The sequence below is a fragment of the Phoca vitulina genome, unplaced genomic scaffold, assembly GCF_004348235.1.
Source record: "Phoca vitulina isolate PV1807 unplaced genomic scaffold, GSC_HSeal_1.0 scaffold2, whole genome shotgun sequence".
NCBI classification, from domain to species: Eukaryota; Metazoa; Chordata; class Mammalia; order Carnivora; family Phocidae; genus Phoca; species Phoca vitulina.
The window spans coordinates 82818800-82835735 of record NW_022589705.1 but is presented as its reverse complement, the minus strand read 5'-3'; the positions used below and the strand labels follow the sequence as shown (position 1 = coordinate 82835735).

General features: G+C 38.8%; 1 protein-coding gene across 1 annotated transcript in view; it reads left to right on the top strand.

Moving 5' to 3' along the window:
- Window positions 1-16936, top strand: part of CLIC4 (chloride intracellular channel 4) — a 70644-nt gene that overhangs the window by 28732 nt on the left and 24976 nt on the right. The window contains exon 2 of the mRNA XM_032391056.1: window positions 6520-6629. Within this exon, the coding sequence (XP_032246947.1) occupies window positions 6520-6629 (110 nt within the window). The remainder of the gene's footprint in view (window positions 1-6519; window positions 6630-16936) is intronic.

Sequence of the window (16936 nt, the reverse complement as noted above, 5' to 3'; positions counted from 1 at the left end):
TGGCTGTGTTTTATTTACGTCACCAGAGCTTGGGATATAGTAATCATTCCATCATGTATCCTTTGGCTTTATTTGTGGAATTATTCTTCCACAGTTCTTTCCCCTTTCTTATTTTTTGGAAGAATAAAGGAACTAGGGAGTCTAATGACTAAGTGCTTGAACTGAAGAACTTATTGTTAGGCCTTGAGTTCTGTGCATGAAGCATCTTTTTTTTTTTTTTTTTTTAAAGATTTTATTTATTTATTTGAGAGAGAGAGAATGAGAGAGAGCACATGAGAGGGAGGAGGGTCAGAGGGAGAAGCAGACTCATTGCCGAGGAGGGAGCCCGATGCGGGACTCGATCCAGGGACTCCAGGATCATGACCTGAGCCGAAGGCAGTCGCTTAACCAACTGAGCCACCCAGGTGCCCCTGCATGAAGCATCTTTAAAGTCAAGTAACATTTACTAATTCTTACCATATGCCAGGAGCTGTATGTACCCCAACTGATTTGACCCCCTAATAGCGTGGTGTAGGAAAGTTTCACAGATGTTAAGTAATTTACTAAAGATTACACATTAATAAGTAGTGAGGTCAAGATTCAAATCCATATATGTCTGATTCTAAACCTTGTTGTTTCCTTCATGCTCTGCAGACCCCATAGAAGGATGAGAGCTTATTAAACCTTAGGACTCTTAAATCTTGGTTCTAGCATGTGGTTAGGAAAAGCTCTTAAGAAATGAATAATAGAAACCAGATGACTTTGCCCATTTATCATGTTGTTTTGAGACTTTTTAGGGTAATCTAAATCAAAGCAAGCCATTTTGTGTATTCAGACAGCTAAGTTAGATAGAATCCACACTAAAGGTAAATGAAGCCTTAAAAATTTTTTTTTTTTTTTTTAAGATTTTATTTATTTATTTGACAGACAAAGAACACAAGTAGGCAGAGCGGCAGGCAGAGAGAGAGGGAGAAGCAGGCTCCCCACTGAGAAGGGAGCCCAATGCGGGGCTTGATCCCAGGACCCTGGGATCATGACCTGAGTCGAAGGCAGACACTTAACCGACTGAGCCACCCAGGCGCCCCGAAGCCTTAAAGTTTTTAAGTTTATTCTTTTAGCAGCATGTTGTAGGCATTCCCTGGAAAATGTGTCAAGGAAAATAATTTAATGGTCAGGAGCACATTTTTACCTTCAGATCCCACGCTTGTCTTTCTTACCCTAGTCACCATCACCCCCACCCCCAGTCCCTTAAACCCAAAGAAATAGAGAGGAATGAAGTTCAAGCTCACCTTCTTGGGTGTTTTAAAATGACTATTCTAGCAACTGATTAAACTAGATTTTCTAAGTGAGCCATTCCTTAACCTTGAATTAGTAAAACATTAAAACATTTATGGCATCTACCATTGACCCCTATTCAGCAATGTAGGAGTTAATGTGGCAGTTTCTAATTAAATACTGGTATTAGGCAATTGAGGGATTACAACAGAGGCCTGGAGGGAGAAGGGTGAGGAATAATGAGTGTGTAAGAGAAACCCCACATAGCAAGTTAAACAAAACTACCCCTTTTATAAGAACAAATCTAAAGGAATAGGAAGATTCATCCTTTATCTGGAAATTGGTGGTTATTTCTGTGTCATTGGGATTCTTCAAGTTTTTGCTTTGAGTTTTCTAATTTTTGGGAAAACATTATGGGCATGTATGTTTTTTGTATAATATGAAATCATAATATTAGAACTATATTTCCCAAGTTAAAATCTTTTCTAGTATGTGTATATTTATACTTGTAATTTGTGCCTATATATTTAAAATAGCTTTATTGAGATAGGATTCATATATCATACAATGCATCCATTTAAAGTGTGCAGTTCAGTGGTTTTTAGTATATTCACAAAGTTGTACAGCCATCACCACAATCCAATTTTAGAACATTTTTAGTGCTCCAGAAAAAAATCACTGTACTCATTAGCAGTCATTCCTCAACCCTTCTTCCTTCCTGCCCCACAAAAGCCCTAGGTAGGTAACTACTAATCTACTTTCTGTCTCTATGGATTTGCCTATTTTGGACATTTCATATAAATGGAATCATATACTCTGTGTTGTTTTTTTGTGACTGGCTCCTTTCATTTAGCATAATTTTTAAAAGTTCATCCGACTTCTAGCATATATCAAGATACCTCATTGCTTTTTATTGTTGAATACTATTCTACTGTATGGATATACCACATTTTCTACATTTTTAATTTTGCTTTCTAAATTTAGTACTTCTGAGAGACTTCTGCTTCTGGGAAGGCAGAGTAGATGAGTTTCTTGGGTTTTTTTGCCCTGATCGATCCCAGACTCAGAGCTAGAGGAGCTGGCAGCTGGAAACACCAACAGGTGCAGACAACGCTCTAAGAGAAGTCCACTCTTGCTAGCCAGAGGACCAGGAAAGGGGCAGCCGAGGCTTAAGACAGAAGCCTCAGGCAATAGCTGCTCTACTTCAAACACCACAGGGAAAAACTGACCATACTCTTACCCGTGCCAGCAAAGACCGCGTGGTTAGCCCAGACTTCCACCCTCTGGCGGTGGTCTGTAATTAACAGATCCTTTATTGATCAGCACTGGGTGGTCTTCAGTGGTTTGCCGTTACAAACGGTGCTTCAGTGTTCCTCTCTCTTGTGTCTTTGGGCATCTGTATAAAAGTTTCTACAGAATAAATTTATACATAGGAAATTGTTGGATGAATAGCATAAATGAAGCCTTCAAAAATAACTGTTAGATGGATGACCTCAGTATATGGAAATATATAGGAAGTGTGGTATTTTCAGTCTACTTTTTCTCTGTGCAGAGTGGGTCGTTTCTGTTCTTTCTTCCAGTTCAGGGATTCTTTCCTCTGTTCATTCCATTTGGCAGTTTGGCTGTTGAGCTCAAACTCTGAGCTTTTTTTTTTTGTTATTTTATTTTTTAGTTATAAAATTTCCTTCTGGTTCTTCTTTACATATTCTGTTTCTTTGCTGAGGCTTTCTATGTTTTCACTTGTTTCAAGCTGTTCATAATTGCTCACTGAAGCACTTTTATCATGGCTGCTTTAAAATCTTTGTCAGTAGATTCTAACAGCTCTGTCATCCTGATGGCGACATTATTGATTGCCTTTTTTCATTCAGTTTCATATGGCTCTCAGTATGACAAGTGAGTTTTGGTCAAAACTTGGACATTTTCATATTGTGTTATGCGACTCTGGATCTTGTTTAAGCTTTGTTTAAACTTCTCTAACACTCAAATAAGACTTCTCTGACGCTGCTCTGGAGGAGGGTGGGAGGGGAGAAGGGCAACGACACTGCCTTGTTGCAGCCACACAGAGAATGAGTAGCTACAGTGGCCTCCGGATACCCCTGGGGCGGCTCCTCATTTCTGCTAGGCGGGGCTGGGGGTTCCATTCCCTGTGTAGTCTCCGCTGACATCACCTCTAGTTGATCGTGAGCGTCCTGACTACTGTATACTGGGCCTCCTCTGACCCCCGCCCCCCCCCAAACCCCCCCGCCCTGAGCGGGAAGGAATAGGACCTCCTTTTCCTGGCTGGCAGGGTAGAAAGCCCTGGCTCTCTCCTTGGCCTTTTTGGACACCATTCTGGCAGGCACATTATAGCCTCTGGAGGGTTGATTGCATTAAATTGAGAATAAAATAATGTAGATCATAAAAAAGTTGTATATCGTGTGATCACATTTTTAAAAGAGAAAAGTAGTATGTACACAGAAAATAAAAATCTAGAAGATTAAGCAACTAGCGAATGGTTCAAAGGTAAGGGAACTCTGACCTGCAGGGTTTCAGTTTTTAATTACTTTTAAAATAATGAGTGCACTGTTAGAAGAAATAAAAAGCAAAGTTTTTTTTTTTTTTTAAGGTATACTTTTCTTAGACGCTATGGTTAGATATACCTATGTGTTAATTTTTGTTATAATAAAAAACTGGGTGTAGAATAAAGGTATCCTGATTTTCAGTGTGTAATGCTTTCCACTATACCGGAACATCCTCCTCAGTGGATTGTACCAGTAGGTTATGTTCAGTGTAGTTCATATTGAAGAGCATGCTTTTGATCCTTTACCTTGAATGGAATTTTATTGAAATGTTGAAATGGAACTTTATTATTACAACATGCATTAAAAGAGGAAGTTTTTGACTTATGACTTCTAGAGATCCGAATTTTTCCCGTTCCACTACACTTGATGAAAACATTATCTGGTTATTAGCTCCCAATCTTCTCATGCTATTAAAAGTTCAGAGAAACTTGTACTTGGCAATGTTTCTTATTTGAATTGTCATGAGTTTTGGGAGTAGTTAATTAAAATAGCAGTTCTTCAGATCTATCTTGAAGATTACACATACTTTTATTTGTGTGTGCATAAAAGAATAGTTTTATAGGGAGTATGAGATGTGTAATAAGCTTCAGATATGCCTGAGAGAGTACATTTGCTAGAAATTATAGGCAAGGGAGGTGAAAGGAGAGGGGGCATTTGCATCCTGACTAGGTCTTCAGGAAGCGTCCGTGTCCCAAGATTCTCCTGTCTGTACTCTATCTAGCATATGCTCTGCAGACCGTCGTGGGAAATTGTGGTGTGGTATTTTTGATCTGTAGCCAGTTGCTGTTTATCTCCAGCTTGCCTTGGGTTTAATGTCTTTCCAAGTACCTATATGTAACATCTTTATTACAAATTCTTTACCAGTATAATTATTTTAACACTGCTATGACAGGCATCTTGGGAAATTATGGTTCATTTTATAGATTAAACAAGTGGAATAGGACAAAGTGAGTCAGACTTGTTCTTTGTCTACCAAACTTTACTGCTTTTTCAGTAAGTCTGAAATTTGGTATACGTTTTCTTGTTATATTTCTGCTGCTAAGCATGTTAATACCGGGCGGGGAAAGCAAAAACAAGAATGATAGTAAGATTTGAGTATCTAAGGCCACAACCTTGTGTAAAAATATTAATCATCAGGCTATATAGAAAGATATATCTTAACTTTTTATTATCTGTGGTAAACTCACTTACATGTTATCAGCGTTCTATAGGTGTTGCGATGGCCAGCATCTTCAAAAAAGCAACTTTGAGTACCGGTTTGTTACATTGTATCGTAGGATGACAATACTGTGAACTGGCTTGTACTTTGAAGAAGGAATATCATTCTGACCTTCCCACACCAGTGTCTCTCAGCGTGTTGAGCAGATGTTCTGCTTTGTGATCTCCTTGGGTGCCTATAACAAAGTGAGGATTCCTGGGCCCCACATCTCTGGATATAAGGCCCAGAAATCCTCATTTAAAATGTTTATTTAGGTTATTCTTAATCACATTAAAGTTTAAGAACTAGGCCTTCTTCAGAAAGTCAAGTTTTGTGCAAGTTGCAGTACTAGAAATTAATACGATTCACTCTGGCTACAATTCTGTGTATGTTTCGTTTCTGATAAAGAATGATTTAAAAAGCAAAAAATGAGTTCAGTTGTAACTCTCTCAGGCTGTCTGATTAGGGTAGGGTTCTGGAATCCTCCTTTTATGCCCATTTATTTTGTTGTGTTATGTTTAATCAGGTAACTGCTTTTATTTATTTATTTTTTTACTCCACCCTATTTCCCCATTAGTTTAGGAATTAGTAACTTTACTAATGTAGCATCTTACTGAAATGGCTTCTGAATATTTTGAGAGTTACTTTAGGATAATAAACAGAACTTGAGCCATGCGTCTCTGAATGAGCTGTTGAAAGTTATTTCTGGCTTTCTCCACAGACTTTGTGGTGAAGAAGGCTGTGTTGCTCCCTAGCAAGTGTCAGAATGTTCTCTTCCAGCATGCTGGCTTTCTTGCCCCCACTCCTGTTCTTTGCTTCCCCTGTCCCTCCTTTGTGAACTGGGGGCATACCTGACAGGAGTAAAGATTTGTCCCACCCTGATTTCTAGGAAAATTCTACCTCATCATTGAGCTCAGGGAGGTCGTCAGCTGCTCCATTCATATTAAGTAGGATTGCAGATAGCTTTTATAAAGATACCTTATTATTTTCTTGCTCCTTGAAAGGATGTGTACAGGATATGGGATTTTCATAATGAATATTTTTTTAAATGAGTGGGGGTTGGGGATTATTTAACTCTTTGGAGATAGATACACCTGCAGGTTTCCCCCTTTATGTTGCCTTATAAAGAATACTGTCTCATAGAACAAGAAATTACTTAATATTTAATAAAATTAATTAAAAGCAAATAAATTCAGTGGAATTAGTTACATTTTAAGCACTCATTAGCCATATGTCACAAATGACTACTGTATTTCGACAGTGGAAATACAGATCATTTCTACCATTGCAGGAAGTTCTGTAGGACAGTGCTGTAGTAGACTAGCCATTTTTAAGAAGAGAGGGGGGCAAATGAAAGCAGAGTAAGAGACCTGAGTTTCCACCCTTCCTTCTACAATGCAACTTTTCCTGTTTCCTTGAGCCCTTGATTATAAATCAGAAATCGGTCTATCGTTTTAAGTATCACCACTTTGACCCTGTTCTTCAATGTTGATTTCTCTTTCCCAGGCCGGCAGTGATGGTGAAAGCATAGGAAACTGCCCTTTTTCCCAGAGGCTCTTCATGATTCTTTGGCTCAAAGGAGTTGTATTTAGTGTCACAACCGTGGATCTGAAGAGGTAAGACTTTGTTGCAGTTTGAAATCAACTTAAGTTGAGTATATACTGTTTTCAGTTTGAATCTCTCCCCATTTGTCACTTTGCATGCGTATGTTCTCTAAAGGAAATAAATATATTTATTAAATTTCAGCTGATTTGTGGACAAATTTAACTTGTATAAGTATTATGGACAACTCACAGTGTCAGTAAATTGCATTTACTGGCCACTCAGTATTTTTAAGAACTTACTGTATGTTTACCTTTAATTTCAAGAGCAGCACAAGGAGCTAAATTTTAGTGTGGATGCAGGGACATTTTTGACTTTCCAGTGTAAACGTGGAGCTATGAAGAACTTTCTAAGCCGACAACTTCTTGGTTTAAAATGTACTAAACACGTGGTGTATGTAATCTGGATCCTTAAAAACAAGAGTGAGATTTTAGGAGGATGAATACTGCTGTGGTCTATTTCATTTATTCTACTTTTCAGGGAATAATAGGCATTTTCTGTAATACGATTTTAACCATATTTGGTTAAATATAATTGTAAAATAAGAGGGATTATCCGTGGCCCTGTGATTGTTCTTGGTAGTTGAAGAGTGTTTCTAATTTTCTCTCCATAGACCAAAGTGGAGAGGGCTGAGAAGAGCCTGATAAATAGTAAGCTCCTCTGACTCAGGAGCTTCTGTTTTTCCTTAGCAAACAGGTTTGAGGTGAAGAACATTCATACTTAGGGAAAAAGAAGAGACTTAAATCAAGGGTTAAGAACAGTTACACTAACCGAAAATTTAGGATTGGGCAGTGGAAATGTATGCCTCTTGACACAAAGGCGACAACATGGTTTGTTGCTTATTTTTTAAGCATGTCAGTCACGAACAGTGTCCAGGAAAAACTGGACGGGCTGTCACATGATGGGTGGCGGAATTCATGTGTGTTATCCCTCCCGGCATCACCAACGAGAGTTATCTGGGAGCTGTCATTCAGTTCCCAGTTCTCGGCTGGCATTCCCTGGTTCTGTCAGTTCCTTAAACTTTCTTCTTTACTTACTGCTAGTGCACTTATTTGAGATTTTAGAGACTTAAGGTTTATTTATTGAAAATAAGCTGTGAAGTCTTCCAGGAACCCCTTTAGTTATGTATATGAATACAGAGGTAAACCTCTGGGGATAGTGAGAGTTCAAACTGCAGGCTCTTTCAAAGATACACCTACCTCATTTTGGACAGAGCTGCCATAAGAATGAAATAATTCATGCGGTTACCCTTCTATTACTGTTTTTTTTTTTTTTTCTTACATGCACTCAAAAAGGAAGTTTCTCAATGTAACTTCTAAAAATAGACCATGCTACCAGGCACACACCCTGTGTCTTAAAATACACGGATTTCTCCTATTCCATTTTTGGCTTTGAGCGAGTGAGTTGACTGCCACGCTTCGAGAAAGCCTTCTTTGAGCAGCTCGACACAGTGCTTGATTGTGGTCCATACAGTGATAGTGCCGTGAACGAGGGGGATCTGGTTCAGGAAAGGAAGTGAACTCAGAATGGCTGTTTCGCTTTTCCTGTACAAGCTCCTGAAGATATTATTTCTGTAAGTTGGTTGATATTTGAGGACTTTTATATGTTTAAGAGTAATATGCCCTACATGTAAAAAGTGACACATGGGAGGCAGCATGAAAGATTCAGGGCTTCCTAATTAGTATTACCATCCAAAGAAGATGTCTGTTTATTTTCTAGGGCTTTGTGTAAAATCAACAGAGAGCACTTAAAATTGGAGGCAATATTAGTTTTCTTTAGAAATCTTAGGTCTACGGTACATCTAAAATGTGCTTCTCGAGGGCCATTAAAGGTGTAGAAGTAGTACATGATAATGAATCCCCTCCACCCCCAGGCCCTGGTCATCAGCTTCCCCCTCACAGATACCACTGCATTTGGGTTTGGTCTTTATCCTTCCGGACCTTTTCTATGAATTTAGACACTTATAGTCTTGAGTAAGATTTCAAGAGAGTGAACATGGGCTCAAAAAACTGTTGAAAGATAAAGTTGTCATGGAGGAGTAAAACACTCTGTAGTAAAAAGTACTTTTCATAATCTTAACTTTAAAACTTTAGGTATGACTGTTTTTATAAAACTGTGGGGGAGAAAATGCCTCTAGTGCTTATTTTCTTGTTTTTCCTGGTAATTGCTAATTCCTTGCTGAAGAGGACTGATCGCAGAACCAACCGGTGGAGAGCAATAAGACTCGATTGCGAGCTATTTAGAGGCCCACTCTGTGCTCTGAGGAAATTATTGTTACGTGACATTTCATCCATAAGAACAAGCTGGTTTCTAGTTCTGGCATCTTGTGACACGTTCTCTTTGAATCTCAGTTGGTGTTAATGACTATGCTGGTGGTGTTCATGTGCCCCTGTGAGGCTTGGAACAGTCTCCCATTGCCTGCCTGCCTTAATGCTTTGGTGGGAGTCATTTCTAAACCTCATTTTCTGTTCATGCTGCAGTTGTATTATGGAACTGGTAGATTAAAAAAAAAAAAAGTGCCCAGGCTTCAGAAGGAATTTAGGCTTACATCAACCACCATTTAAGCAAAATCTTCAGGTAAATCTAAATGAAAATATTAAAATTTGGGGTATATTTAAAGATGTTATCACATGTCATCAAATGGGGAGCAGTGGAGTAGGGACAGAGACCTGGTTCTGTGTGGAGAGAGCCCTGTCACTTGTTTCCCTAGAACATTGGGCAAGACGCCTCATCTTTGGAGGTCAGTTACCTCGTTTTTAAATTCACAAAAAAGGAAGGAAAACATTAATATTTCTTCTTCATTGTCTACTATGTGCTAAACACTGTTTGAGGTACTTTTTTACTACTCATCAAACCATTTTCCGACCTTTTGTTGGATAGAATTCATTGTTTTATGTCATACTTCCTGGCTGACAGGTTTGTGGCAGTGATGAAAATCTTTGAAGACTTCTGCTACCTTCATTATGCCTAGAAATTTCTAAATCAGTGATCAGCATCTTTAGAGCACAGATAAGCCTGAGAGGCAGGCAAAGGGAAGAGAAAGAAGAAAGTGTGACAACAGTCATCCCCCCCCCCCCCTCCCCCTCCCCTCTTTTCCTTTTTTCCCGCCTTCCCCCCCCCCCCCCCCCCCCACACATCCATCCCTGAGACGCTGACTTGGATATAGCTGAGTGTCACATACTTGTTAGGTAAGCTTTTCTAGTTTTGAGGAATGATAACTTTAAGAAATTAGCTTTTTATTGTAAAAGCAGTGATATCTGCTATATTATCAGTGAATAAAATCCCTCCTCCGTGGTGTTCTCTGAGAAAATAAATAAATTGGAGAAGACCACTTTTAAAAAATCTGGGAAATGGGGCGCCTGGGTGGCTCAGTCGTTAAGCTTCTGCCTTCGGCTCAGGTCATGATCCCAGGGTCCTGGGAGCGAGCCCCTCATCGGGCTCCCTGCTCAGCGGGAGGCCTGCTTCTCCCTCTCCCACTCCCCCTGCTTGTGTTCCTACTCTCACTGTCTCTGTCTCTGTCACATAAATAAATAAAATCTTAAAAAAAAAAAATCTGGGAAATGTATGCTTCCATTTTCCCATTTCCTCCAACGCTGAAACTTCCTCATCCTTTGCATTGTCACAAATGGTTTCCTTCTGCTTCACATGTCAACATACCATTTGTGAGGTATTGTGTAAGACTCACTTAATAACAGCATAAAGTTTTGGAAGCTTATTATGATAGTTTAAACTTTAACAATTTTGTAACCATTTAACATGGAGCCCTGGAGCCATAAAATCTTAAAAGTCCTTTATAAACTCAGAACAGTTACACTAACCGAAAATTTAGGATTGGGCAGTGGAAATGTATGCCTCTTGACACAAAGGCGACAACATGGTTTGTTGCTTATTTTTTAAGCATGTCAGTCACGAACAGTGAAAATCTGATTTCTAAATAGATTCTTCAGCTAATTTGCTTTCCTTATCATGTCTCTGTGGTTCCATCCTTCTGAAAACTGTCTTCAGCAAGCTGAGAGATCAGTTTGGTTTCCAGGTGGTGACAGCGGTGTGAATGACACATACAGAGAGAGACTGAATGGAATGGAACAGGCCAGCCTTGCAGAGAAACCCTCCATTTCCTGCTGTTGGCCAGCCAGGAGAGTACAGACTCCCTTCTTGCCCTTTGTGAGGTTGACTTGAGCTACATGAAGCCCTTGTTACCCCTGCAGATCAAGATATGTGTCTCGTAAACACATTCTGAATCATGCGGACGCCCTGTGTATGTGTGTGTTTTGAGGGTGAGGGGACAGATACACGGAGAGAGACAGACAGACATGGACAGGCATAGAGAGAGCATGCCTCACGGCCACATCCTTACAGGCTTTTTCAAAATGATTTCGAAGATGATCCTGTTGAGGTCACTAAGAGCTGAATTAGAAAAACATTATTGGTGAATGTTTTTCTAAACCTATCAGTGTAAACTCTAAATTGTGTTAAGAAAATCTCTTAAGAATTATAGAAGCTGTATTTGAAACCTTTTGGTGGGTGCTGTTTTGTTTTAACATGATTGCTCTGCAAATTGACATTAAAGTAGACAAAGGTTTAGCAGTATACCACGTCATGAAAATAAAATCCTTTAACTGGTTGAATTGGGACACATAGACAAATGCTTAGTAACTGGGATCTTGGTGTATATGTTTTGGTGAATCCATGATTCATTCATTCAGTTGGTGACTTTAGTCAGAATATGGCAAACCTAGTGAAGAATAAGTAATAGGAGTAAAGTATTCTGAAACAAATAAAGGATTTTTGGTGTTACATTTTTTTTTTCATACTTGCTGTAGAGTGTCCAATATTCTCTTGATTTGTGTGGATGACTTTTATGCCTTGAAAATCAGTACCTTCAAAAATAAATCAGTTAAAAATAGAAGTTCTAGGGGCACCTGGGTGGTTCAGTCTGTTGAGCATCTGACTCTTAGTTTTGGCTCAGGTCATGATCTCAATCTTGTGAGCTTGAGCCCAGTATGAAGCCCATGTGGGGCTCCATGCTAAGCAGACTTGAGATTATCTCTCCCATTCCCCACCGCCCCCACCGTGTACACATACACACACTCTCTTTCTCTCTCAAATAAATAAATAAATAAAATCTTTAAAAAAAATATAAGTTCGGGTGCCTGGGTGGCTCAGTCATTAAGCGTCTGCCTTCGGCTTAGGTCATGGTCCCAGGGTCCTGGGATCGAGCCCTACATTGGGCTCTCTGCTCAGCGGGAAGCCTGCTTCTCCCTCTCCCACTCCCCCTGCTTGTGTTCCCTCTTTTGCTTTGTCTCTGTCAAATAAATAAATATCTTTAAAAAATATATATATATAAGTTCTACATAGTATTTTTTCCCTCCATTTAGTGGAGTCAGCTAGTTACAAAATAGGTCATCTTTAAGACCCCGCTCCAGGGTCCTATGGCTATACTGTATTCCTTTTATAAGAAGCAGCTGGAGCTGAGCCACCAGCCCAGTGTTCTCCAATTGTTGCAAGTGTACTGAATTAAACTTTAATTGAAGTTAAGCCACTTAAGTTGCTTAAAGTATTAGGTCCCATGAGGTTTCTCCTAGTCCTCCTTTCCCTCTCTGTCTCTTGTATTAGTTTGTTTCTCTTTATTTCCTTTCCTTCAACCAGAAGCAAAAGAATCTTTTTTCATCCACTCTGACAAAAAATAAATAAATAAATAAAGACTACTCAGATAAGTAACATTAAAAATAAGAAAACCCCCAAACATTGAAGAGTATTTGTGCTCTTATCTCATGGCATGAATTATATGCACTTTGCTTTTTCTAGGTGTCACTTAAGGAAATGAGTTTGAATGACTCATTGAGTATTTATTGAAGGGCTTTTATGAAATAAACCAAAGATGTCCTGACAGTTTTAGCCATTGCCTGTCTGTTCAGTTTCATTTCTGCCCTACTGCACTTTCTGAAATGTTAAGTTTCTATGCAGCATCTGTAAAATGAGCCTTTGTGGGTCAAACAAAACACCTGAGGCCTTAGGAGTGCCAGGTGAGATTCTGCTTGGCTGATGACTCGATAGATACAGCTTAAGTCACCTCAGTGCTTGCAACTTGAACATTTATTTTGAAGTCTGCTAATCCATTCAGATGCACCCAAGTTTCTTCTGGGATCTACTTTCACTTGGAGTAAGGACCCAGCATGGTTGCCCTTCATCTCAACACTTAATCCTAGAACACAGTTTCATCACCTTTGCTTTTTAAAAATCGATACAGCTTTTCAGTAGAAACAAAATGGAATATTCACTAGTCACTGATATTAGTAGAAAATTGGTAATCATATGCTTGGTTTCACTTTACTTATAAGACTCTTTTTTTTTTAAAGATTTTATTTATTTGAGAGAGAGAGTGAGAGAGAAAGCGCGAGATGGGGGAGGGTCTGAGGGAGAAGCAGACTCCCTGCTGAGCAGAGAGCCCAATATGGGACTTGATCCTGGGACTCCGGGATCATGACCCGAGCTGAAGGCAGACGCTTAACTGACTGAGCCACCCAGGCACCCAATTTACAAGCCTCTGTTAATCAGATTTCTTATTACCAGTCAGTTAATGCTAGATAACGAGTTTTGAACCATCAGACCTCAAGTAGAGTTTAAAACTGCCAGTCTCATCTCCTGCACAATGCTTTGTTAATGTGATCCTGAAAGCAGGCGTGGTTCTCATCCGCACACTTTGGTTTAGCTCATGTTCACACGCCTTATTTGATCTTCACGGGCAAAGCAGGTCTTATATCGCAGCACAGAGCAGGAAATCCGGAGAGGTTGTGATTTCCTTTGTCACATAGCTGGTGGATGGCAGAACTATCCAATTTGGGACTTTAACCAGGTCCTTTTTATTCAGTCTTTGGCTCTTTCTTCTCTACCATGTCAACTCTATCCCTCCCCATTTTTATTTGGAGAGCTAAAAGCTGTCATAATTTATTATAGAATAGCTGTTACTTATTTTGCTGCCCTCCCCCCATGGGTTATTGTAAAGCGTCTATCCTTTCTTCCCCTTTAATAACTCTACCTTGTTCATGAAAAAATTATTTGTAAAACATACAGATGTATGTTATTACCGTACATTTAGGCATTAATGGACTGTTAGTCATAAAAATGTTGATGGGTATGTTTTATAACTTTGGAATGAGAAAAGTCTTATTTATTTATTTTTTTTAAGATTTATTTATTAGAGAGAGTGACAGTGGCAGGGGGAGGGCCAGAGAGAGAGAATCTCCAGCAGACTGCCCACTGAGCTCGGAGCCTGACGCGAGGCTCCATCCCATGACCCGAGTCATGACCAGAGCTGAAACCAAGAATCGGATGCTTAACCAACTGAGCCACCCAGGTGCCCCCCCGCTTTAACTTTAAAATGTTAAAACTTGAAAATAAATTTATGCACCCTGAACTGTTAGGGTTTCTGGACCCTTGGTTATGTACAAGGTCTTCGTGAGTTGAGGAGGAAATAAAGTGTAACTGGGAACATCTGTGAGCTGTGAGTGGGAACGTGAGGGGGACTTGAAGACCAAAGATGGCACGGTCTGGGACCTGTTGGACTTGTTAGTGATCAAAGAACATGTGGTCAGGGTGAGAAGTAAAAAGGACTAACCAAACAAACCAAAGAAATGAAACCTAGAAATGGACTAGTTCTGACCTGGAGTCGAGTACTTACATGAGTTCCAAGAGTCTCATGTGTACATCACTGTTTAAATACACGTGGATCTGGAAGACTTACTCAGCTTTCATGTTTTCCCGTCATTTTGTGCTCAACTTTACCTTCTCAGACAAAGTCTGCTCAGGAGAGGAATCAGAATTGAACATCAAATCAGATTTTGACTTTTAAAAGTCCTCTGTTAGAGCTTAGGTTCTTAATACAAGTTGATAGAAAACATGTCTTATTTTTCTTTGGTTTGGGAGGGAGATGGGCTCTAGAGCTTGGGGGGTCTGAGCTAGAAAATTTGGAATGATCAGATAATTAATAAGCCTTTGTATTTTTGGAATGTAGTCATAGATGAAACACTTTCCAAACCTGAATGGAGTGGAGGGAGAAAAAAAGGGAGAGGGACCGTGAAGGAATATGTGTAAGACCAGGGAAAATTGATAAGCTGGGATGAGTAGAGGTTTTGAGGTACACTCTATTTTAAAAAATTCTTTTCAGTGACAAAGTATTTCATCTTCATGATACACTTAGAGATATCCTTTGTTCAAATTCTGTGCATTTATGTTAGGGAATGAAGGAAGGGCTATAATAATAGGTAGGGGAAAAGTTCTTTGAAGCAATTTTATAGTGCTTTTTTTAAGTTTTAAGTTTTTTAAAGTTTATCTTTTTAATTATGAAAGTTTTCAAACATACACAAGAATAGAATAAACTTCCCCCTAACTTCAACTCCGTTATTGAGATTTTACCCATTTGCTTTGTCCCTTTTTTTCTTCTTTTTATCCCTCCTGTTATGTTTTAAAGCAAATCCCGGGAATCCTGTCATTTCACCCCTCCGTACTTCACTGTATATCTCCAAACAGTACTTACATTTTCTTACCCAACCACCCTGCCATTATCATGTCTAGTCCCCAGCATATGATCCGATCTCCCTAGTTATCTCCAAAATATCTTTTTTTCTTTGCCTGGTTTGTTCAAGTCACGATCCAAACAAATTCTACTCATTATATGTGGTTGTTATGTCTCTTAAATTTTTCTTAATCTACAACAGTCCCTTCCAGCCACCATTTTTGCCTTTTTTCCCTCATGCCATTGACTAGAAATCCATTCTGTTGAACTGTAGAGTGTCCCGAATTCTGTATTGGCTGATTGCTTCTTTGTGGTATCATTTAACTTTGTCCTGCATCTCCTCAAGTTTCTTGTAAATGAACTTTTTGGTCTCAGAACTCCTTTATACTCTTAAATTATTGAGGACCTCAAAGAGCTTTCAGTTATGTGGGTTATATCTATCAACTTTACTGTATTAGAAATTAAAGCTGAGAAATTAAAACATATTTACTAGTTAGAACAATCGTGAACCTATTATTTGTTATCACAGAAATATGTTTTTAATTAAAACTATATTTTCCAAAACAAAATTAGAAGAGTGGTGTTGTTTTACATTTTGGCACATCTCATATGTCTGTCTTAATAGAAGACAGATTCTCATGTCTGTTTCTGTATACAACACTTTGTAATACCACACAACAAGTAGCCTATGGAAAACTCTACTATACAGGCATGAGAGAATGAGGGTGGAAAAAGTAAGTGATGTCTTAGTATTATGAGAATGGTTTTGACTTCATGGACCACCCGGTGAAAGGGTCCCCTAGATCATACTTTGAGACACAGCTGCCTTAAGAGGCTTGATTCTAGATTCAGGTTAAACTTCTTTGGTAAGAATATTTCATAGATGGTGATGTATGCTTTGTATTTTATCATTAGGATATATGCTATCTGGTCATTATTATTGATCCTAGGATTCACTGATGGGCTTAGGTGAGCCATTTTGCTTTTTAATAGAGTGGTACCAATGTTCCATGCTATTAGTAGTTGTAAGTATCCACTTTCACCATCTTTATCACTGTTCTGTGTATTTTCAGTTTTTCCTAATTAATAGGAGAGAGATGTCATCATAGTTTACACTTGAATTTCTTTGGTAATTTTTTTTTTTTTTTACATTTTTCTGTGTGTTCATTTATTTTATCTATTGTGTATCAATTTCTTTTGGCTCCTATCTGTTTGACTTGATGGCTTTTTAATGAATTTGCACAAAATTCTTAATCTAATATGTATTTGAGCCTTTCTTATTCACTGTAATATTTTGCCCTTTCTGTGTTGTGTCTTACCTTTGGTTATGCTCTGTTTTATATACTGAAGTCATTTTGACTGGTGATCTTTTTCCTTGTTGAGTGTGGACTTCTAGGAAAATGGAAAATTGGTAGCAGCTGAATTTGGAATCTCATGGTTAGGACTGTAGGAATCAGCGGCTCTTATTCCTTATTAAAAAAAAAAAAAAAGAGGAAGACCTAGAGAAGTTATGGTTTACTCATCTTTACACAATGAGTTGGTGCTAGAGTTGAGACTAGAGACTGTTTCCTTTCAATTCTACCACCATTTCTAATAAGCACTTCAGGTGAACTTGGAATAAGAATGGGGGACTTTGTCTTTTGGTTAGAATCAGAGATTCCTGATTTTCTTATCATGAATTTTGTGCTTTGTGAAGGTTTGCTTCTCCATAGAATAGTATTGCAACTGTTTAAATAGTGGAAAAAAATACTACTTCTCTTTCTCTTCTCTTCTCTTCTCTTCTCTTCTCTTCTCTTCTCTTCTCTT